The sequence below is a fragment of the Vipera berus genome, assembly GCF_964194415.1.
Source record: "Vipera berus genome assembly, chromosome: 6".
Lineage (NCBI taxonomy): Eukaryota > Metazoa > Chordata > Lepidosauria > Squamata > Viperidae > Vipera > Vipera berus.
In genome coordinates, this window is record NC_138208.1 from 83,698,551 (window position 1) to 83,722,024 (window position 23,474).

General features: G+C 40.7%; 1 protein-coding gene across 11 annotated transcripts in view; it reads left to right on the plus strand.

The window, feature by feature from the left end:
- The first annotated feature begins 2,388 nt into the window (after positions 1–2,388).
- Positions 2,389–23,474, plus strand: part of C2CD5 (C2 calcium dependent domain containing 5) — a 92,272-nt gene continuing 71,186 nt past the window's right edge. For 7 of the 11 annotated variants that reach the window (XM_081330565.1, XM_081330556.1, XM_081330555.1 and 4 more), the window contains exons 1-7: positions 2,389–2,917; positions 10,507–10,593; positions 13,179–13,350; positions 15,662–15,757; positions 16,645–16,800; positions 19,230–19,428; positions 22,798–22,949. In XM_081330565.1, the coding sequence (XP_081186691.1) occupies positions 2,828–2,917; positions 10,507–10,593; positions 13,179–13,350; positions 15,662–15,757; positions 16,645–16,800; positions 19,230–19,428; positions 22,798–22,949 (952 nt within the window). In that variant the 5' untranslated portion in view covers positions 2,389–2,827. Of the gene's footprint in view, positions 2,918–10,506; positions 10,594–13,178; positions 13,351–15,661; positions 15,758–16,644; positions 16,801–19,229; positions 19,429–21,520; positions 21,872–22,797; positions 22,950–23,474 lie in introns of those variants that run through there. The other 4 variants (XM_081330564.1, XM_081330557.1, XM_081330562.1 and 1 more) reach the window with 4 other exon arrangements.

Here is a 23,474-nt window from a genome sequence, read left to right on the forward strand (position 1 = left end):
TACACAAACGCACATTAAAATAACTGTAATAAATTAACATTTTCACAAAAAAAGAGTTGATTTTTAAAACCTCTTTATGATAAAAATTTCCAGACCTACATCTTTCTACTCAAATAATTTTCGATTATGTCTTGCCAAAACCTCTATGAACCACTCAACAAAATTCACATGCTGTTATTTATATAATCTGTTTTTTTTTAAAAAAAGTTGCTTAAACCTTTAATTACCCTTTAGTATATACATAAACTGGATGTTGAAATATCAGGATTATAGTCCAAGATGACTGTGTAAACATTAAAGAACGCTTTTATATTATTCTTCTAATTTTGGTTAATTGCTAAATTGTTAGTAGAAAAGAGATATATAACTCAATAGTTAAACAGCAACAAATTTTGGAGACCAGAAAGATCAAAGTACTGAACTGCTGAGAAGCAAGAAAAAACAATTTTGTGATATGCTTCTGTAAGCATCAGCTTTCATGTTGAAGAACCAGTATGCAGTCCACAGATTAGGTACATCTGTAGATCCAGAATGCTTGTAAATGAGGACTATGGATTAATTACCCTGTTTTAAAATCAAAATCTTGTCCTCCTTCATTTGTAGTCTCTTGCTTTTCTACTTCCAAAAAAAATATGTTATGGAAGAAGAGGAACTGAAGAATATTTTAAAGAGTTCTTCATCTGAAACACATACATGGATCAGGGTTATTAGGTATCTAAAGAGTCAAGGAGGAAATGACAGCAACAGACAATTAGAAATGAGGACAAATGGCAAGGAAAGAAGAAAATACTGTTTAACTTTCTTGGCTCCTGCAAAAAAAAAAACTGCAAAAAATATACTTAGGTCTTCATGTATGTGAAATTACTTTTTCTACCCTCCGAAAGACTGGTTTTTCAATTGTAGTGCTTATCCAATAAACCTTTCAAGAACATATGCTAGCTATAATGTAGAATTGACCAGTGCATACTTTGCAAATTTCCCCAAAGCAGCATATAAGTCATGTGATCTGTAGATTAGTGTTCATAGATTTGAGGGGGCTGGGCTACATACAAGGAAAAGAAACAATTTACAAAAGTTTGATATGATTACTGTTGTGAAAACAACCCAAAATAGTAATAATATAAAAACTGGGACAATCAAAAAGGAAGACAATATTTAAGGTTACACCTGCCAGATGAAGGACATGAAAACAAAGGGGAGCACACGTCCTCCTTTTGTCAGTCATCATGTAACCTTAACCACAACTCTTGATATTTTATTTGGAACTATAGGATGTGTAGTTCAATAAAAAATAATAAAGGTGGGGAAAAGTCTCATAAAAAAGTAAAATACACTAGTCTTAACTCATTTATTTTTTTATTTATTTTATTTTTATTACATTTATATCCCGCCCTTCTCCGAAGACTCAGGGCGGCTTACAAGCTTAGCAGTAGCCTTCATTCTATGTATATGTCTGCTTGTTAGGGCTTTCACACACACACCAAGCGGCATTATTACAAAGTCAATTTACTCCTTTGTCTTCAATTATTTACCCTGTCTGATTTTTTTTCCAGTCTTGGACCCAGCCAGCCAACGTGGGTTTGACTGGCTCCTTCCCTGTTAAATTTTACTGAAGTCCCTCAAAACCTGGTTCTGTCTTTGGGACCCCAAGGGATCTGTGAGTTGCTGAGGTGGCTCCATTACTGTTAAGATCTGCCCGTTTAACCTTTTAATTTTTTAAAAAATAATTTTAATTAATAAAAATTAAAAATATAATAAAGGCCTTTTATTAATACGATTTTATTTAACTAAAAAATAATTTTAACCCTTTCAATCCCAATTTTTAATCTGCTGAATCTGTCGTTTATGACTCTTTAGATTTTATAGTATGCCGCCCAGAATCACGCTTTTCCATTTAAATAGAATAGAATCAAATAATAACTTTATTGTCACTTTAAATGTTCGTTAATCAGCATACATTAAAGTGAGATTTCCTTGCATCCAGCTCTCAAAGGGTAACCACCTCCAAATATACACTGCATAAACATAACCATAATAATAATGCACATCATCATAATAATGGCAACAAAAGCATGAGCGAATAAACAAACTTTATCTGGTGGTCGGACCCAAATTGGCAGCGCAAGGCTGAAAACCTCACAATATTTCCGGACTATTTCCCGCAGGAGCCCCGAAATAACAAGGCCCTTGACGTCTGCAGCATGATAATCCGAGACATCGATCATTCTGGGTCTCCTTCCACGCAGCCTGGTAACCTAGGCAACCACAAACAGGTGCCCATCGAGAACCCGGCATTCGATTACCAGGCCTTTCGCTAATCCCTCTCCCCGTTCCCTCTCTTGGTTTGGATAACGGTTTGAGTGGATTAATTCAGTAGATTCTGAACCGTCGCCCGAAGACTATTGACACGGAAGCGAACGTGAAACGCCCGTTAAAATAAATAAATAAATAAATAAATAAATAAATAAATAAATAAATAAATAAATAAATAAATAAATAAATAAATCAGTCAGTCAGCGGAACCTGAGGCCACCGCGCACGCGCACAGGGGGACTCGTCGGGCCGCGAGTCGAGGGGAGAGGGAAAAAAAAAGACGTCATCCTGGAACTGCGCACGCGCAGTCTCGGGGCGAAAGCGCGGAGGAAGCCCCGGCGGGCCGTCGCCGTCCCCTGCCTTCCCCCCTCTCCGCCCCCGCGCGCATGCGCCCCGCACGGCCCTTGACCCGGGTGCCTTTTTTTCTCCTGCCCGCTTCTATGGAAGAAGCGCGTCGCCCGTTTGCTCCGCTGCCGCCGTCGGGGAAGGAGGCGAGAGGCGGAGCGCCAGGAAAATGCCGGGAAAGCTGAAGGTCAAGATCGTGGCGGGGCGGCACCTGCCTGTCATGGACCGAGCCAGTGACCTGACGGACGCCTTCGTGGAGGTCTGGCGGGAAGGGGCTTTTTCTGCACGACGCGCCGCAGCAGCGGGGAGGGGAGGGGGGATCACGTCGTCACTCCTCCTCCTCCCCCCCCCGTGTATTTGCATATTTTTGCATAACGCCCGCGAAACTCGTAGCAAAAGATGCCGCCCGGTCCTGCTTGCCTCCCTGCCGCCTACTTCAAGGCAGGGCTTCGCCGGCAGCAGTTTTCCCCCTCTTTTTTTAGATGCCTCGAAGGAGGCTCGATCCCGAGCAGGGGGGGGGTCTTTCCGGGTGGGGTCCCATCCCTGAAGCTGAGATCCTCAGTTGGTAAATTGTTGCTGGGTTTTTCCCCTCCAGCACGACTTGGTTCTTAGGGCAGGGGTAGGCAACCTCGGCTCTTTTATGACTCATGGACTTCAACTCCCAGAATTCCTGAGCCAGCGTAGCTGACTCAGGAATTCTGGGAGTTGAAGTCCAGGAGTCATAAAAGAGCCGAGGTTGCCTACCCCTGTCTTAGGATGATGATGATGATAGTGATGAGGTAGCATATATTGGAGGTGGTTAACCTTGGAGAGCTGAATGCAAAGGGATTTCATTTTAATGTATGCTGATTAGTGTACGTTTAAAGCAGGGGTCTTCAAACTTGGCCCTTTTATGACTCATGGACTTCAACTCCCAGAATTCCTCAGCCAGGCATGCTGGGTGAGGAATTCTGGGAGTTGAAGTCCATGAGTCATAAAAGAGCCGAGGTTGCCTACCCCTGTCTTAGGAGGATGATGATGATAGTGATGAGGTAGCATATATTGGAGGTGGTTAACCTTGGAGAGCTGAATGCAAAGGGATTTCATTTTAATGTATGCTGATTAGTGTACGTTTAAAGCAGGGGTCTTCAAACTTGGCCCTTTTATGACTCATGGACTTCAACTCCCAGAATTCCTCAGCCAGGCATGCTGGGTGAGGAATTCTGGGAGTTGAAGTCCATGAGTCATAAAAGAGCCGAGGTTGCCTACCCCTGTCTTAGGATGATGATGATGATAGTGATGAGGTAGCATATATTGGAGGTGGTTAACCTTGGAGAGCTGAATGCAAAGGGATTTCATTTTAATGTATGCTGATTAGTGTACGTTTAAAGCAGGGGTCTTCAAACTTGGCCCTTTTATGACTCATGGACTTCAACTCCCAGAATTCCTCAGCCAGGCATGCTGGGTGAGGAATTCTGGGAGTTGAAGTCCATGAGTCATAAAAGAGCCGAGGTTGCCTACCCCTGTCTTAGGAGGATGATGATGATAGTGATGAGGTAGCATATATTGGAGGTGGTTAACCTTGGAGAGCTGAATGCAAAGGGATTTCATTTTAATGTATGCTGATTAGTGTACGTTTAAAGCAGGGGTCTTCAAACTTGGCCCTTTTATGACTCATGGACTTCAACTCCCAGAATTCCTCAGCCAGGCATGCTGGGTGAGGAATTCTGGGAGTTGAAGTCCATGAGTCATAAAAGGGCCGAGTTTGAAGACCCCAGGTTTAAAGTGACAATAAAGTTCTTCCCTTCCCTTCCCTATATATTCTATGCCAGTGATGGCGAACCTTTTAGAGACCGAGTGCCCAAACTGCAACCCAAAATCCACTTATGTATCATCATGTGCCGGGTGGGCATGGCCCATTGGGTGGGCGAGGCTGCGGTGGTAACAGAAGACTGGGGGGGGGGGACTAAAAAGTTCAGTCAGTCAATTCCAACTTTGTGAGATCTGTTTTTTCCCCATGAGAAGTTGAAATTGATTGATTGAACCTTTTTTTTTTATTTTGCACACGGCGGTGGAGGCCTAAAGCAAAAAGGTTTTATAAAACCCAGCTGAAGGCCCAGGACTGGGGCAACGGCCCGTGTGCCCACCGAGTGGGCTCTGCGTGCCACTTGCTGCACGCGTGCCATAGGTTCGCCACCACGGTTTGGTTCTATGCTATGCTATGCTGTTCTATATTCCATTCCATATTCTATTCTATTCTATTCTATTCTATTCTATTCTATTCTATTCTATTCTATTCTATTCTATTCTATTCTATTCTATTATTCTATTCTATTCTATTCTATTCTACTCTATTCTGTTCCATATTTTCTATTCTATTCTATTCTATTCTATTTATTCTATTCTATTCTATTCTATTCTATTCTATTCTATTCTATTCTATTCTATTCTATTCTATTCTATTCTATTCTATTCTATATTCCATTCCATATTCCATTTTATTCCATTCTATTCCATTCTATTCTATTCTATTCTATTCTATTCTATTCTATTCTATTCTATTCTATATTCTATATTCCATTCCGTATTCCATTCCGTATTCCATTCCATATTCCATTCCATTCCATTCCATTCTATTCTATTCCATTCCATTCCATTCCATTCCATTCTATTCTACTCTACTCTACTCTACTCTACTCTACTCTACTCTACTCTACTCTACTCTATTCTGTTCCATATTTTCTATTCTATTCTATTCTATTCTATTCTATTCTATTCTATTCTATTTAATTTATTCTATTCTATTCTATTCTATTCTATTCTATTCCATTCCATTCTATTCTATTCTATTCTATTCTATTCTATTCTATTCTATTCTATTCTATTCTATTCTATTCTATTCTATTCTATTCTATTCTATTCTATTCTATTCTATTCTATTCTATTCTATATTCCATTCCATATTCCATTCCGTATTCCATTCCACATTCCATTCCATTCCATTCCATTCCATTCCATTCCATTCCATTCCATTCCATTCCATTCCATTCTATTCTATTCTATTCTATTCTATTCTATTCTATTCTATTCTATTCTATTCTATTCTATTCTATTCTATTCTATTCTATTCTATTCTATTCTATTCTATTCTATTCTATTCTATTCTATTCTATTATGATGTGATCCATTCAGTCATGTCCGACTTGACAATTCTATGGGTCAGCTCTGTCTACATCTTCTGATCTTGCACTGCTTCTTTGATTTCCCCCCCCCCCCCCATGCTCTGGCTGGTGTCAGCTTTGATGGAGTCCAGCCATCATATTTTTTGGAAGCCTGGTTTCCTTCTACCGCTAACTCTTCCCAACATAATTGCTTTCTTCAGTGAAATCCCCTGCAGGACATGGCCAAAATGTAAGAAGCAGTTTTGTGATTTTGCCTTCCGGTGACATGTCTGGTGTTAAGAGCTTCAGGATTTGTTTGCTAGTCACTTTTGCTGTCCGAGGAAAACGCTGGAGCCTTCCCCAGCACCACACCTCAAACAAGTCGATTTTCTTCCTTCTTGCTTTTTTAAGGTCCAACTTTCACAATCATAGGTATCTACGGGGAATACAACAGAGCAGACTAACCTACATTTGGTTGGCAGGCTCCTCTCTTTGCTTTTCCATATTCATTTCTTATGGAAGATGGCACTATGTCTCTTACACACTATCCTTTTTTTTGGTACCTTATTTCTGCAAATTACATTGTGTACAAGTTGTAAGAGGTAGAAGCTGGAGTGACAAATATTTACAAAGTTGAGATAGATCATGTTATAGATCAGGAGTCCCCAAACCTGTGGTCCACGGCCCAGTGGGCTGCGGAACAGGCTGACTAGGGCGTGCACGTGTGTGCACGTGCTTACACCTAGCGCTGTTGCCATGGTGAAAACGGGGCACTGTGCAGCGAAAACGGGATGCCACATGGCGAAAACAGGGTGGTGCTAGCACCCGCATGGCAAAAACAGGGTGGTGCTAGTGTGTGTCACGCAGACGCTAGCACCGCCCCGTTTGTGCCACGCGTGCTCACGGCCCCATTTGTGTGTGCACACGCACCCATGCATAAAATGCTTTCCCCTCCCTTTCCCTTCCGTCCACTAACGGAGAAAGTTTGGAGACCTCTGTTATATAGATGACTATTCTCAGCCAGGTGGAGATAGACAGGTATTCCTTGATTTACGACCACAGTTGGGACCAGAATTTCCATTGCTAAGCAAGGTGGTTGTTAAATGAGTCATGCCTGATTTTTTTTTATCATTTTGCCAAGGTTTGTTAAGTGAATCATTAACTTTTCAAGCATTGCAAGGCTGCTGCTTCCGTTTCAAATGGTTGAGGTGTTAATGAAAAGGGAAGGAGTCATGCAGGGATTTCACTGATGCTTCTTATATGGAAGTTATTTTGATGCACGTGTTACATAAGAAGCAGGAATTTTGGGAGGAATTAGTGTCTACTGTGCTGCCTTGTAAAATAAAAATGCAAACTCGGTGCTATTACTTGGGGTAGCCAAGAAGCTGTAAGTGGCTGTACTCAGATGTCTGCGTAGGTCTGGCTCAGGAATTCTGGGAGTTGAAGTCCGCAAGTCATAAAAGGGCCAAATTTGAAGACCCCTGGCCTAGGCCCTAGGTTATAACTGTAATTCCCTTCACTGGCTAGGAATCCTGGGAATTGTAGCAGCAATACTTATGAAAAAGTAAAGGTTTTGGCAGGCTGATTTAAATTTATTTGTTTTGGTTTTGGGGATTATGATACCTTGAGATAATGACCTGTGCTGATAATAGAAATATCTATTAGGAATTCACAGATAGAGATAAATCAGAAAGAAATTAGAAAGATTAAAGAGTTTGTGACCGATTGCTAAAGAAGTATTCAGTAGAGATTAAAGAATCGAGTTTTAGTAGGGACAACATTTCTGGCATCAAGAATGTCACTGTTGGGATGGAATGAAGTGAAGCAACTAACTTGGAGAATATTTAAAATATGTTGGGCTGTAGGGTTGAGTTTGGTTTAATTTTCCACACACCCTAGAGATTGGAGGTGCCTTGTGGGCAAGGTAAGGAAAAGGAAAGGTAGAAAAATGTAATTAGAAGCCTCTTTATCCAGCAGTAATTTTTCCTCATTATTGTTTGCGCATGGAAACAAACTCAAAGGTTGCATTTACATGACATGTTGATCTTACTCCTGGAAGGAAGGCTTAATTCATGGATGGCTCATACTTAATTCATGCACATGAATGAAGACAGCAGAGAAATAAGAGCCTTATAAAATGGAGCTGTTCCACTTGAACTGCCTGTAGATTTTTCTGTTATTACTATTTTCACAAATGCATCCACCCACAGGTTGGTGGGAGTGGGGAAGTCGCTGGCAGAAACAGGCTGAGGGAGTGTGCACCCCCATCTCTGGTGCTTTGACTCATTTAGGATGATACCATAACATTTTTCGGGACTGTGTTCAGAATGACTGGATTAGGGTCATATTAGGACAGTGCTGGTATTTCAGCTGACCTATTTGCTCTTTATCTGAGATAACCAAACTGTGCCCTCGCTTTGTCAGTTTTTTGTCACTTTTTTTTTGAGCAAAGACATTTCATAACAGTGTATTTGGGAGAGCCTTTAAGCCAGGAGGAGGGCCCGACCTTGGCGACTTTAGGACTTGTGGACTTCAACTCCCAGAATTCAACCATGTTGGCTAGGGGATTCTGGGAGTTGAAGTCCACAGGTCTTAAAGTGGCCAAGGTTGGACACCTCTGCCTTAAAAAGCCCAACCTCATTAACAAGTTCCTGTGTGTTGTCCATTCCTTATTGCTCTTTAACCAAGTTCAGTTATTCCTATAGTACCATGCATGTCATCTGAGCCAGATCAGCTACCATTTCCAGAATTGGAAATCTTACTTTTGAATGTTGCTTAGCAGACATTCAGAACTGACCGTTATTCTAAAACCAGCCTGCTTAGTTTGATGGAAAATGGTGGTGGTGCTTAGTAAGCTGTGCAAGGACAGGGTTCAAAGGAAGATTTAAGAGAGCCATCTGTTGTGATCGGAGGGTGTCATCTATGTGAACTCAGAGCCCTCTTGGGTCAGTGTGATGTGACCCTCTTAAAAGCTTCCAAATTAAACCTAGTCCAAAATCAGCCAGTGAGCTGCCTCTGAACCCTTCATCCTGCCTGCCTGCCTTTGAACGCTGAAAACCCTCTGACAAATATGTTGATCAGGCTGTAAAAAAACAAAATAAAAGCAAAACAGAAATCATTCACACCTATGATGATCAAGCAGTAATAGGAAATTGTAGGAGCTTGGTGAGACACCGTGTGTTTTCACATAGAAAATAATCGTCTGACTTCAATTTTCCCCGTATTCCACTCTGTAGTATGTATGCAATTACGGGTAGTCCTCGAGTTAAGACCATAACTGAGCCCAACATTTCTGTTGCTAAGTGAGATATTTGTTAAGTCACACACAGCGACTTCAGTTGGAGGTGTTCTCACTACTAGCCTAAGTTAAATCTGAATGGCCCCAAGTTTGCTTGTGATCTTTCTTGCCTCCTCTCTCTTTAGCTTGTCACCTGCTGGTGTCTCTGGGACTTGGGAATGCTCCAATGGAAAACATTATTTGCAGCCTTCTGACTTCCCCTCTTCTGAATATCCCAAAATGTTGCATTTCTTGTTTTGTGAGGCTAAAGATGGCTTAGTGATTTTCCATCTGAACTCTTATAGTAATTTTTGAGATGGCTAAAAGGAGTTGTCTCAGGCCTTAGTGATTTTCCATTTGAACTCTTAACAGTAATTTGTTGACAAGCTCTTTTTTTTAAAACCTTTGTCCTGTGATTTGTGTGGTTCTGAACTTTTCCTGATTTGCTTATTTATATTTGACTAGATCTTAGGAAGGGTTGCTAGTGTGCACAGTTAGCCCTCGACTTATGACCACAATTGAGCCCAACATTTCTGTTGCTAAGCGAGACAGTTGTGAAGTGAGTTTTGCCCCATTTTATGAGCTTTCTTGTCACAGTTGTTAAGTGAACCATTGCAGTTGTTAAGTTGGTAACAAAGCTGTAAAGTGAATTTGGCTTCCCCATTGCTCGTTAGAAAAATCACAAAAAGTGATCACATGACCTTGGGACCCGGCAACTGTCATAAATACGAGCCAGTTGCCAAGCGTCTGAATTTCGATCATGTGACAAGGGGACGCCGCAACAGTCATTACTGTGAAAAACGGTCATAAGTCACTTTTTTCAGTGTTGTTGCAAGTTCGAATGGTCACTAAATGAACTGTTGTAAGGCGAGGACTACCTGTATAGGAATGGCCAATTACTTGAATCAATTGATTGCAGTTCATTTGCTTGAATATTCCCTTTAATTATGTAATCAGGGTCATTTCTCCTTCCCTCAGGTCAGAAAGCTCATAACCACATTTAGAGGGTTCTGCTGTCTAGCTTGAATTATATGGGATTAATTCCCTCTTGAATTACATTTGGAATCTATTTTCCTAAGATGTTCCAAAGGCTTTTTGAAGATATCTTTTTATGGACATTTTAGGAATCAGAAGAAGATTAGCTTTCAATGGCAGTATTTGATTTATTGATTACCTTACAGTTGTGGTAAGATTAGATAATATTTGATACATTTATTATTATGTTGTCTTGTTTTCTATATTGTTCATGCAGAGTTGTGATTTCTAATAATTTGTCCTGAGCTTCAGTATAAGCACAGACCAAATAACAATATTATGGTAGTACTAAATACAACTGAAGTGTTTTAAAATAATGGGTTGATGCCAGCAAGGGTTCTAATAAAACACCAAAAATGATATGAATAATTTTTCATATGTTTTTATATTTTTCAGGTAAAGTTCGGAAATACCACATTTAAGACAGATGTCTATCCCAAATCTCTCAATCCTCAGTGGAACTCAGAGTGGTTTAAATTTGAGGTAAATAGACAAGTGTACGTACACACAAACACAGATACACACACACACACACATGCACACACATCTAATAAATAGAATTTATTGATAGGCTCAAAGGCAGAATTATTATGAGGCTGGCACTCCATTTCTGGTGCTCTTTTCCTGGACCAAAAATGCACATTGCGAAGAGAAGTGTTTTGAGGAATGGGGGAAAATGAGAAAACGGGAGGGACATCTGTCAAAGTGGCTAAGAAAAAATACGAAAAGACAAGACTGGGAAGACTGGGCAGGTAGGCTGGTTGAATAATGTCCTTGACTTCCAAAAAGCCCTGTCTCCCAGTCTCCTCCTATCTGCCTAGGCCAGGGGTAGGCAACCTTGGTTCTTTTATGACTCGTGGACTTCAACTCCCAGAATTCCTGAGCCAGCATGGCTCAGCTTGGAAACCTCTCCCTTTCCCCTCAGCATGGCTGGCTCAGGAATTCTGGGAGTTGAAGTCCACCAGTCATAAAGCGGCCTAGGCCTAGGCCAGGAGTAGGCAACCTTGGCTCTTTTATGACTCCTGGACTTCAACTCCCAGAATCCCTGAGTCAGCATGGCTCAGCATGGAAACCTTTCCCTTTCTCCTCAGCATGGCTGGCTCAGGAATTCTGGGAGTTGAAGTCCACGAGTCATAAAAGAGCCAAGGTTGCCTACCCCTGGCCTAGGCCCTTCTTACTCCCTCTTATCCTGCACTTGAAGTCAAGTGAGGATGAGCATTTGACAGTGGCTATGTGTCTATGACGATTCTCTGTCATCCAGGTCATGGTTGTCCCAAAGGTGCTTTTTCAAAAGGCAACTGGACTTTCTTAGATTTTCCTTGAAGACATTTCGCTTCTCATCTCATCCAAGAAGCTGCTTCAGTTCTGACTGACAGTTCAATTTTGACAGTTCTGAACTGAAGGAGCTTCTTGGATGAGAAACAAAACATCTTTTTTTTAAAAAAAAGCTCTTTTGGGACAGAGGCTAAAGTGAAGTAGGGAGACCCTGGGAAGATTGTGGGGAAAAGTCAATTGCAAACCTGCTGCCTGTCAACAACTCTGTGACAAACTGAACTGAAGCCATTTTTTTTTTCATTTTGTCTTTGTTGCCACATTTTAGGTTAGAGATTTTAGATGAAGGAGGGGGAGGGGGGGATGTTAAGTTTCTCAGACAAAACAATACTTCTGTGTGAGAATCAAGGTCAGTCCTGATAAGAGTCCTGGCGGGCTGAAATGCTGGGAGGAGAGCCCACGTTTTTGAGATAATTGGTGAATGTGATTTATGACAGCAATTTGGGGTGGGAATTGCAACTGGTTACTTTATAACCTGAGGGAGGGGATTTTAGTCTTGGGTTCCCCTTTGTATGTGCCGATATCTTGTTTCCTTTTAAGGAAGAAATCCTTCGGCTACTAGGCCTTGCTTTTCCCTCCTTCCCTCCCCTTAGCTAGCACCATAATGAGAGGTAGAGAGAATGAAAAGCATTGAAAATTCAGAGGACAGGATACCACACAGAGATCATATAGAGACGGGGAGGGGGGAAGAGAGGAGTGAAGTGATGCCACCCTTGGCCTACTCATCTTCTCCACAGGGCTCCTTCAGATGTTGCCTCTGCCAAAATCTGGAAGGACCAGATGTTGTGTGGTTTGGTTTTACCAATTGCCCTGAATTTTTTTATACTTTAATTTGCCTGCCGTGTTGGGAAATATCACAGGCTTTGGTAAAGAAAAACCTTTAGGAAATGTAAGGAAGGTTAAAGAAAAAATACATTTGTGAAGGAAAAAGAAACAGGATGTGGAGGGAATATAAACGAGAGGAAATTTGTACTTCTAGAAGGTTAACTTTTTATCTTTGAAAATCCTACCCAGATGCTTTTTTTTGGTAGAAATTGTTGTCTGAAAGAAAAACAGGCATGAGATAAAGTAGTTTGCAGTGATTTAGTTCATCACTGAGCCTGCCCATTGGGGAGGACTAGTGTTGCTCCCATACCTCAAAGATTGTGACAACATTAATGTAGAGTTTTGTGAAGAAACCTCAGGGTTAATCATATCCTTCCCCTAAACCTCCAGGTTTTCTGACATGATTGTAAGAAGTGATCAGATGCCTTTACTTCTGTTTTCAGCTCGCCAGTAGCTTTTAGAGCTTGGAACAATCTTCTTTAAAAGCGCCTGTTGTGTATACAGCAGTTAGGCTGTGCAACATCAATTAGTGTAGAATGAGCAGGGATTTCAAGACTATTCCAGTTTTATATTTCAGCTGCTTCTAATAGAAGGATCCTGTTTGAACCGAACATCAACCCACCGTTGGAGCTCTGTGCTCAAGTCAAAAGCTATGTCTTTTAAGTGCAAGAAAATAGTTTGCATTAGAATTTACGCATGACCTTGTGACGCAGCCCCATTCAAACATGACTAATGACCAACAAAACTAATCACACTGTGGGTTTTGTGCAGTTCAACTGTGCACTTTATGAAGAAAGCAGAGCTGGATGTTACTAGTTTAGACAAATTATATATTGAACTCAGCACCATTTTCCTTCACAATGGCTCTGTTTGATAAAACGCTGAAGCTTCCTTATTGTTCTGCTTTCTAGGTGGATGACGAAGATCTACAGGATGAGCCTCTGCAAATAACTGTCCTTGATCATGACACTTACAGTGCTAATGATGCTATTGGAAAAGTTTACATTGATATCGATCCCCTTCTCTACAGCGAAGCAGCTACGGTTATTTCTGGCTGGTTTCCAATTTATGACACAATACACGGTGAGACTTTTCAGTGGTTATAAAATACAAGCGGTCCTCCATTTACAACCGTAATGGAGTCTGCCCACTCAGGTCATAAGGTGGGAAGGTTGTAAAGGAGGCCGTCACGCAACCAACGTGATATGATGATTTTTTTGCGGTGTTTATAAGTGAATCACCCTGGGTTGTTAAGCAGATTGGCTGTCATTAAGCAAATGCCACAGCCATTAAGTGAAACGATTGTTTACTATGAGGTGTTTTTGCCAAAAAAAAGAGAAGCAAATGCTGGTTTTCTGCAAAAACATGGTAAATTGCGGTCACATGACTGAGACACTGGAAACAGGCATAAATGCAAGCCAGTTGCCAAGGACCCAAAATGTAATCATGTAACCATGGAGGGGGACAACAGTCTGAATTCAGTACCAGGTTGTAGCATAAATGCAAGCCAGTTGCCAAGGACCCAAAATGTAATCATGTAACCATGGAGGGGGACAACAGTCTGAATTCAGTACCAGGTTGTAAATACCATTTGGGGCTCCATCATAACTTCAAACAGTTGTTAAATGACTGATCATCAATCAAGAACTACCTGTATTTTTATCAGACAAAACCTGCATGAGCGTTGTGGGGAAAATTAGAAATGGGAGTAGGGTAGGGAGAGAAATATTCGCATAGTTCTTTTGTATATAAAAAAACTTTTAGTTCTTTTTTCTACGTGCTGCAGGAATTGTTCTTCTTAAATCTTGATCTTTTTTTAAAAAGATTTTTATTTAATCCTGCATGTTTCTTTTGTAAAGACATCAATAATTTTAGCAGGAAAAAAAAAGTCTGGGTAGCGGGAATGAGAATTCAGACCAAAAATTGACTTCTCTTCATTCTTGGATTCTTAACGTGATCATTCAGACTGTGTTCTTTAAAAAGGCCTCTTTCTTTTTTCCAAAGACTTGCTTTTAAAAATGTATTTATGGCAGCATTGTGTGTCAATTTCTCCATGTAGTATCAGATTTAAGTTACGGTATGAGCTCAAATCCTTTCCAGAATTTGCAGGACAGAACATAAGGTCATTAAAGATGTTGTCTGTCCCCCAGCTGGCTTCCTGATGGATTTATTGATTCCTTCTTATGTTTCATGAGTCTGGAGTTTAAGTTTAAGTTTAAGTGGTGAGCAAACACAATAAAAGAAGAAGGTTTAAATGACATTAGGCTTGCAGTTAGGTCGCATGTTGGAGGGTTCTCCTGTAGCTATAATAAATTTCCTGCTGCACTCCCAGTTCTTCACTTAAGAGTGCCTTATATTTCTGGGATAATTTGTTTCCAAGAAGCTTTAATCCACCAAATGTTGGGTGTTTGTTTGTCTGTTTATTAAATTTATAGGCCACTCATCTCACTATCAAGCACCTCTCGGCAGCTTACAGTGTCATAAAATAACAGCATAAAACAATTGGAACATTGAAAACATGAAGCATTAAAAGTTAAAACGGTAAAATTAATAACAAACTGGAGAAAAAAGACCAAAACGTAAACACAGTGGAGGTGGGATCTTCTCCTAATCTACTAACCTTCAGAATGGGACGTCCCCATCGGTGTCACAAGCCCAGCAGCAAGTTTCCAGGTCCTTTTGGTAGGCCAAGAGGATGGGCAGGACCCCACCACAAGGGACATGATATTCCAGACAGTGGGAGCCATGGACTCTTCTCCTGGACTCTGCCAGGCAAAATTCTTTGACAGGGTCCCGTTTTTGGCAAAAGTGCTGCATAGCAAACAATAGCACTAGCCCTTAGACTTTACAGCCCTCTCTAAGTGGTTTACTGAGTCAGCATATTTCCTCAAACAATCTGGGTTCCTCATTTTACCAACCACGGAAGGATGGAAGGTTGAGTCAACCTTGAGCCGGTCAGAATCGAACTCCAGGCTGTGGGCAGAATTAGCCTGCAATGCTGCGTTCTAGCCACTGCGCCACCATGGCAATAGGTTTGCTTAATGACTGCCACATTCTCTTTAACAACCACCACAAAAAGGATCGTAAAAATCAGTTTAGTTACATAAGTGACCTGCTTTACAACTCTCATGATGGTCACACTCCATTATGGTCGTAAGCCGAGAACTGGCCCCGAGTCCTACGGGAGAAGGGCGGTATATAAATCTAATAAAATAAATAAATAAACTACCTGTCTTATATTTTTAGAAGCTTATTTTCTGTTTGAAACTGTATGAATTGTGTGAGAGTTTTGAATGATAAGGCTTCAAACAGGTAACTTGGGTAAGCCAGGAACTTCAATTTTTTTGTGTTCTGACTTAAATTCTCACCCTGTTGCTTTTATTTTCACATCCAGGTATACGTGGGGAGATCAATGTGATGGTGAAGGTAGACCTTTTTAATGACTTAAACCGTTTTAGACAATCGTCATGTGGAGTAAAATTTTTCTGCAGTAAGTCGAAAACACATTTTTTTTGTATATTTAATTTAATTTAATTTATTAATATTTCTATACCGCCCTTCTCCCGGAGGACTCAGGGCGGTGTACAGGGCAAGAATAAAACACAGAGATTTACAAAAAATAAAAGATAATTAAATACATGCCCGATTAAAGAATAATATATGAAATATATGAAAAACGAAAGAACCGGTGAACCAATTCAGATCATTTAAGATTAAGAGTTGTGGGTGCTCCAACACTGGAAGTTTTTAAGAAGAGACTGGACAGCCATTTGTCTGAAATGGTATAGGGTTTCCTGCCTGAGCAAGGGGTTGGACTAGATGACCTCTAAGGTCCCTTCCAACTCTATTACTACTACTACAACTATTGCTGCTGCTACTGCTATTATCATCATCATCATCATCTTTAGGTTTCTTTAGGCATTCCCCACCAGATTCCTCTGTTGCAGCACCTAATGCATTCTTTGATCATTCTTATTAGTGCTCAATAACTTCCAGAATTGACTGGTTAGTGCAGAGTTTCACAATGTTGGCAATTTTAAAATGTGTGGACAGAATTCTCTAGCTGGCTTTAGGTTACTGGGTCCTCTCATTTGTTACAACTGTCTTTGATGGTAGTGAGATTACTTTTGATTTCTACTTTTGTTCTCTGAAATCATCTTCGGATACTTTGCCTCAACTGCCTTCTGTTCCAAGCATCCTGTTTGGCAGAAGTACACAACTTTGCAACAATGTAACAAAAGTTTTCTGTTTAATATATTTATTCATCATTATTAATATGTACTTATTGGGAACAGGGGGCTCCCTTGAATCAAAATTGCAGCATCTCCATAAGTTATTTTCACTGATTAAATATAAGTCATACCATATCTTCAACAGCTACGTCTATTCCGAAGTGCTATAAAGCCGTAATTATTCATGGATTTGTAGAAGAACTTGTAGTTAATGAAGATCCAGAATATCAGTGGATAGACCGAATCCGTACACCAAGAGCATCAAATGAAGCCAGGCAAAGACTTATTTCATTAATGTCAGGTAATTTTGTTTTTTAAAAAAACAATTGGGCTGCAAGTAATAACCAATTTGCATTATTCTGCATTTTAATGATTTGTTTGTATTATTTAATTTATACCTTGTAAACTAACTTGGCAAGTTATAGCTACTATATCCTAAAAAGAAAGAGACAATATTTTGTTTGCATGCTATATATTGTAGTGGGTATAATGGATGTTGTAAAGGCAATGAAATTGCTTTTACATTTGTAGCTAAGAATCTACCCAAACAGTAATTGGTAAGCATTTTACCTGTTAACATATAACTTAATCCAACAATAATTTACAAACAGATGGTGGTGATTTTGAGCCTGATCTGAAACTGTAGTTAAGGTTATAAAGCAGCCACGTAGTCTCTGGCATGTTGGAATTTCAAAGGTCCCTTTGTATTGTTGAACTATGTAAATGTACATTTCAGGATGATAAATTTAGGCACTGAATGTGTGAACTCAGCCATTAATTTTATGGATTCTTTTTCATCCAGTTGGAAGCTAATCCAGCCCATTGTTCTAAGATAGGAATCATTGAGTTGATCTACTAGTTTATTTTAAAAATTTGTCCCAGAATTTTAGATGGCTAACCGTGAGCTCAAATTTTAGCAATTTTTTTAAAAAATTATGAATAAAAAAAAAATGCATGTATCTGACTACCTACAACTTTTGTATCTTGGTTTTTTAATCACCCTGTAAACCGCCCTGAGTCCTTCGGGAAAGGGCGGTATATAAATGTAATAAAATAAATAAATAAAATAAACTAGTGGCACAAGTAAAAAATATATATATGAAAATACCACAAAGTAAATTACATTGGGTTAAAGCAGTGGATACAAAAACATGTACATAAAGGGGGGAAAATAGTGTTTCCACAGAGAAGACCTGGGTGAACTTAAGATGACAAATAGGTACTTTTAAAAAAATGTAACAGTAAATGCCTCTGAAAAGTAGTGACAACATTCCTGAAAGTAGGTGCTTTCCGCCTGGAAAAACCCCTTGTGTGAGTATCTTGGAGGGGACCTGGTCAAGGCAAAGGGGGAAAAAATTGCCAGTATTCCTAGCCTGAAGTTACCTTGAACCATCTATGACACGGGTCTTCAAACTTGGCCCTTTTGTGACTTGTAGACTTCAACTCCCAGAATTCCTCTGGGAGAATTCAATTCTGGGAGTTGAAGTCCACAAGTCATAAAAGGGCCAAGTTTGAAGACCCCTGTTTTATGACAAAAGTAGAAGCTTGAATCTGGCTAAATAATTACCAGCCATGCCGTGGCTTCATCACTGGTAAAATATGTAAATGGCTGCTGCCCCATTTTGCGGCTTGGCCAGTGCATTCTGCAGCTGCTGCAGTTTCCAAGCTAAAGGAACCTTTGACCTTTGGAAAAAGGAAATGTAGCAAGCTGACAGGCTGAGTAATCCCTATTTTTATCATTCCTTAGAAAAGTGTGAAGAAACTGTTTTTAATTTCCTAGAATCCTAGAGTTGGGAGGGTCCATACCGTAGAGTTAATCTAGACCAGGGGTAGGCAACCTGGGCTCTTTTATGACTTGTGGACTTCAACTCCCAGAATTCCTGAGCCATGCCTACCCCTGATCTAGACCAATCTCCTGCCCAGTGCAGGATTTGTGAAGCATTTTGGCTTCCAAGTGAATAGTAAACATCACTTCACTGGTTGAGACTCCTTATATTCAGGGATTTTTCTTTTTTTGGTATCTTAATTTTTATTTTATTTTATTAGGTTTTTATCCTGCCTTCATTGCTTATAACTAACTCGAGGCATTGGACATACTTAATCCTCTTTTCTGCTCCTATTCTCCCCATAACAACCCTGTGAGATGGGTTGGACTGAGAGAAAAGAACTGGCCCAAAGTCACCCAGCCAGCTTTCATGCCTAAGGCTGGACTAGAACTCCCAGTCTACTGGTGATTGGCTCAAAGTCACCTAGCCAGCTTTCATGCCTAAGGCGGGACTAGAACTCCCAGTCTCCTGGTGTTTGGCCCAAAGTCACCCAGCCAGCTTTCGTGCCTAAGGTGGGACTAGAACTCCCAGTCTACTGGTGATTGGCTCAAAGTCATCTAGCCAGCTTTCATGCCTAAGGCGGGACTAGAACTCCCAGTCTCCTGGTGTTTGGCCCAAAGTCACCCAGCCAGCTTTCATGCCTAAGCCGGGACTAGAACTCCCAGGCTTCTGGGCTTTAGGCTTTAACCACTGCACCAGGGGTAGGCAACCTTGGCTGTTTTATGACTTGGGGAAGTCCACGAGTCATAAAAGAGCCAAGGTTGCCTACCCCTGCACTACACTATACTTGCCTAACTTCTAGCACAATTTAGTACAATACTGCGGAAAATTGAAGTTCGTTTTATCAGTGTTCAAAATTATTTTACATTAATTCTTCATTAAACGATGTGTATTTTTTTGACAGGGGAACTGCAAAGGAAGATTGGCCTGAAGGTCCTTGAAATGAGAGGAAATGCAGTGGTTGGCTACTTGCAGTGTTTTGATCTGGAGGGAGAATCTGGCCTAGTAGTGCGAGCCATTGGGACAGCCTGTACTTTGGACAAATTAAGTAACACACCTGTGTTCTTACCTGCATGCAATTCCCCATCCAAGGAGATAAAGGAGTAAGTATGAATTAAATGTTCCCTGGAAAGTTTCTTTTGTGTATTTGTTTCAAACTCATTGCTTATTTTTGTTGGTCTGCTTTGATTGAATATACACACACCTGTTTCCCTTTTATGTTGACAACCTGTTTTGTGTTGAGAAACCTGAGTAATTAAAGCAAACCCTTTGACCAGAAGTTGTAGGAATAGTGTGTTTTGTCAGATGCCTCAGCTACATGCAATTCCTGTAGTTTTGCACAGCATGATGGAAGATGACATTAACCTGTTCTGCATTCCAGAGTGCTTTCTCTTCTTGGTGAGCAACTGAAATTAAATTGCGTCAGGGGGATGTTCGCATTTTCCCATGTATTTTGCAAAATAAAATCCCACAGGACCTCTGTTTTGAGCTATTTTTATTCTGAATGCCATTGCTTTACGTGGACTCAAGAGGAAGAAGTCTTCCGTGTAATTCTAAGCCAGTATGTCATCACTGAGTGCTATTAGGTTTTTACAACTGTCTGCAATACATCCCTCCCTCTTATTTAGAACAAATTAAGTTTTGCTGCCCTTTCACTTAGTCAGTAGGCAATTGGCTAACTCTTGCGTCCTGCAGAAGTTGATGGAGATCAACTTTTAGAATGAGCCAGAGAAATAGAAATAGCAGTGTGTCAATCTGAAACTACTTTGTTTGGGAAAGCTAAGTGCCAATGAGAATATATTACTTTATGTCTTGCAATTATATGGCCCTTTTTATTGAAATCTAAACAGGAAAAAAATGGCTACAAAGCAAAGTGAGATTATCTCAGTCATGCTTACTGAAATGTTCAAATTATGTAATTTAACGTATTGGCAGATGCCTCTCTTTTATTTATTTTTTTCTTTTGGTCCAAGTGGGCACCCAGATAAGTGTGAGACTTATTTTAAGTTTTATTTAAAGTATACCATGACCTTGTTGCTTTTTATAATAGCACTTTTCACTTTGCATACTTAGACATTTTACACTGATCAGAAATAAAATTAAGTTGGTCCAGTTCATTTCTTTGAATTCAGATTTCAAAATTATTGGGGGCTTATTTTTTAGCTTTCCAGCTAAACATTTAGCAGAATTATAATTATATGTTAACCAAGTAGTGCTTAGCTGTTTTTCTTTGTCTCAATTCTTTAGAGCAGGGGTGTAAAACTCAAAATGAATCAACAAGGGCACTGTATTCCTCTGTGTAGATTCTGGAAAACTTTGTATATCTTCTATTTTAAAAAAAATTCAATTACGTTTCACTTTGTTAAATATCAATCTCCCCAATTCCTCTTCTTGATATAAAGCATTGAGGAGGAAAAGGAAGGTCATGTGTGATTATCTAATAATGTCTTTCTTCATCTTCTCCAAAGGATGATAATTAACTAATTGCATGCTTAAGTGTTAAGCCAGGGGTCTTCAGACTTGGCCCTTTTTTGACTTGTGGACTTCAACTCCCAAAATTCCTCAGCCAGCATGCCTGGCTGAGGAATTCTGGGAGTTGAAGTCCACAAGTCATAAAAGGGCCAGGTTTGAAGATCCCTGTGTTAAGCTAACTAAATTGGCAAGCTGGAGCCATTGCATCAGTGGATTGAATTTTTAGAAAGCTTCCCAATTTCCCATTCAGCCCTTGATTAAAATTGGTGGAATTTGTTTGAAGCCTGGTGGCGCAGTGGTTAGAATGCAGTATTGCGGGCTAACTCTGCTCACAGCCTGGAGTTTGATCTTGATGGGACTCAAGGTTGACTCAGCCTTCCATCCTTCCGAGGTCAGTAAAATGAAGACCCAGATTGTTGGGGGCGATAGGCTGACTCTGTAAACCACTTAGAGAGGGCTACAAAGCACTGTGAAGCGGTATATAAGTCTAAGTGCTCTTGCTCTCGCTAGTAAATCCATGGGCCCCGCAGACCTTACATTTGACAACCCTGCTTTAGAGTTTGCTCCTCAGCCACGAGCAAACCGCAACTGCAACCTTCCAGTAACTAGAACAGGGGTCCCTCCCAACCATGGCAACTTGAAGACCTGTGGACTTCAACTTTCAGCATTTCCCAGCCAGCATGGCTGGCTGGGGGATGCTCAGAGTTGAAGCCCACAGGTCTTCAGGTTGCCAAGGTTGGGAGGGACCCCTGAACTAGAGCACCCTAGAATAATTTTTTTTTTAAAAAAAAAATGTAACTTTGCCGTTTTTTTTTTGTATGTATTTTTTTCCTCCCCCTTTCCTTGGATCTCGGCTGCAAATTCTCTCAGGTCTCTGCTGACTCATCCTCCCAACCATGGATGTCGTTCGACTCACAACAGTCCAATTCACACTGCTACTGGCTCTCGGCTTACTCAGAACTTCTCTGTGTCTGTTCCCACTCTCATCTACACTGGTACGCAGCTGCTCAGATTCAGAAGCTGGGGAGAGACAGGCGGCAGGCCCAATGACAGGCAGGCAGGCAGGCAGGCAGTGTAGGCAGGTACCTACATCCCTCAGCGTTCTTCTCCTCCAGATAAGTCCTTTGTATTCACCTGCTAAGTCAGAGGAAACAGGAGACCTCGAGGATAATCTTCTGATCTCTCTCTCTCTCTGTCTTTTTTTTGGTGCTTTATTGTGCATACCTGTTTTCTTTTTTCCTTTTCCCTCCCCCCCCCCCATTTCCAATAATGACATTTGCATCTCAGGTGTCTCTCTCTGGTAGTAGGGGGAGAAATGTACATTTTGATCAGGCTTCAGGCTTGATCGTGATGTTCTCAAAAGGGGTTCTGTGCGAGATGTCTTAAAACTGGACCGACAGGTAAGGCCTTGCCACAGGTAGCAGCGCTTGTGAGTACCAACGTCTGGCTATGATTCTTCTCTTTCCGCTTTGTTTTTAGCTGTGGTAACCTGCAAATGCTAACGGATAAGGAAACATTGTTTTAAAAAAAATTCTTGGAAATATATACGCGTCTTTATATATATATGTATATATATATATAAAAATATATATGAAAAATATTTGTCTTGCGTGTACGTCAGGGCACAGATATCTATATAATCTGCAACATCGCTTTGTTTTCTTTTGTAACGATCCGGTTCCAAAAAAAAACATACCTTATTCTCGCAGCCATGGATTCTGATGGGTTTTATGTTCTTGTTTACTTTCCCGCTTTTCGATGCTTTATGCTTTAGCTGTAGTTTTTGTTTTGCTGGTCAATAATGCCCATTTGCCTCCGCAAAGTTGTCCGTGTGAACAACCTTGTCCAATGCCCGTGGGCATCGGCGATCTAGCTTCCCACCTTAAGTGAATCATTGGCCCTGTCCCCTCCCCCGTCCCTGTCCACATCCTGGTTTCGGGATCGTCAGCCCGGTCCTTTGATGTAGGATCACTGAATCTGTTTCCACCTTCTTCTGGCAGGATTCCTTTCAATGAAGATCCCAACCCCAATCCTCATTCATCCGGACCCTCCACCCCACTGAAAAACCAAATCTATTCCTTTTCACCTTCCAAGTCCTACAGTCGACAGTCCTCCTCTTCCGACACAGATTTGAGTTTGACACCCAAAACTGGTAAGGTGCTTCCACCCACGTTATTTTAATTTGTTTGTGATTTGTTTTTGCTGAATTTGTGTTGTTTCTATTTTAGCTTTTCACTCACGGCCTTTCTCTGTTTTGGGCATCTAGTAGCTGCTGTTTGCATAAATCTTTGAATCGTCTAATTGAATGAGTTGGCAGCTGGATATCTTCTGCAAACTGACATAGAGCCAATGCACTAAGATTACCCTAAGGCAGGGGTAGGCAACCTCGGCTCTCTTGTGACTCATGGACTTCAACTCCCAGAATTCCTGAGTCAGCTGACTCGGGAATTCTGGGAGTTGAAGTCCATGAGTCACAAAAGAGCCGAGGTTGCCTACCCCTGCCCTAAGGAGTTGTCTTTTCATTTCCTCCACATCATTTGGTAAATTATGAGCACTAAAAGTAGCCGTAATATGTTTGGGAGATAGTCCACCATGTCTTTTGGAAAATGTGCAAATAGGTGTAACAATTTAAAACTTTTCTTGTATCTGCACGTCTTTGCAATCAACTGAATAAGGC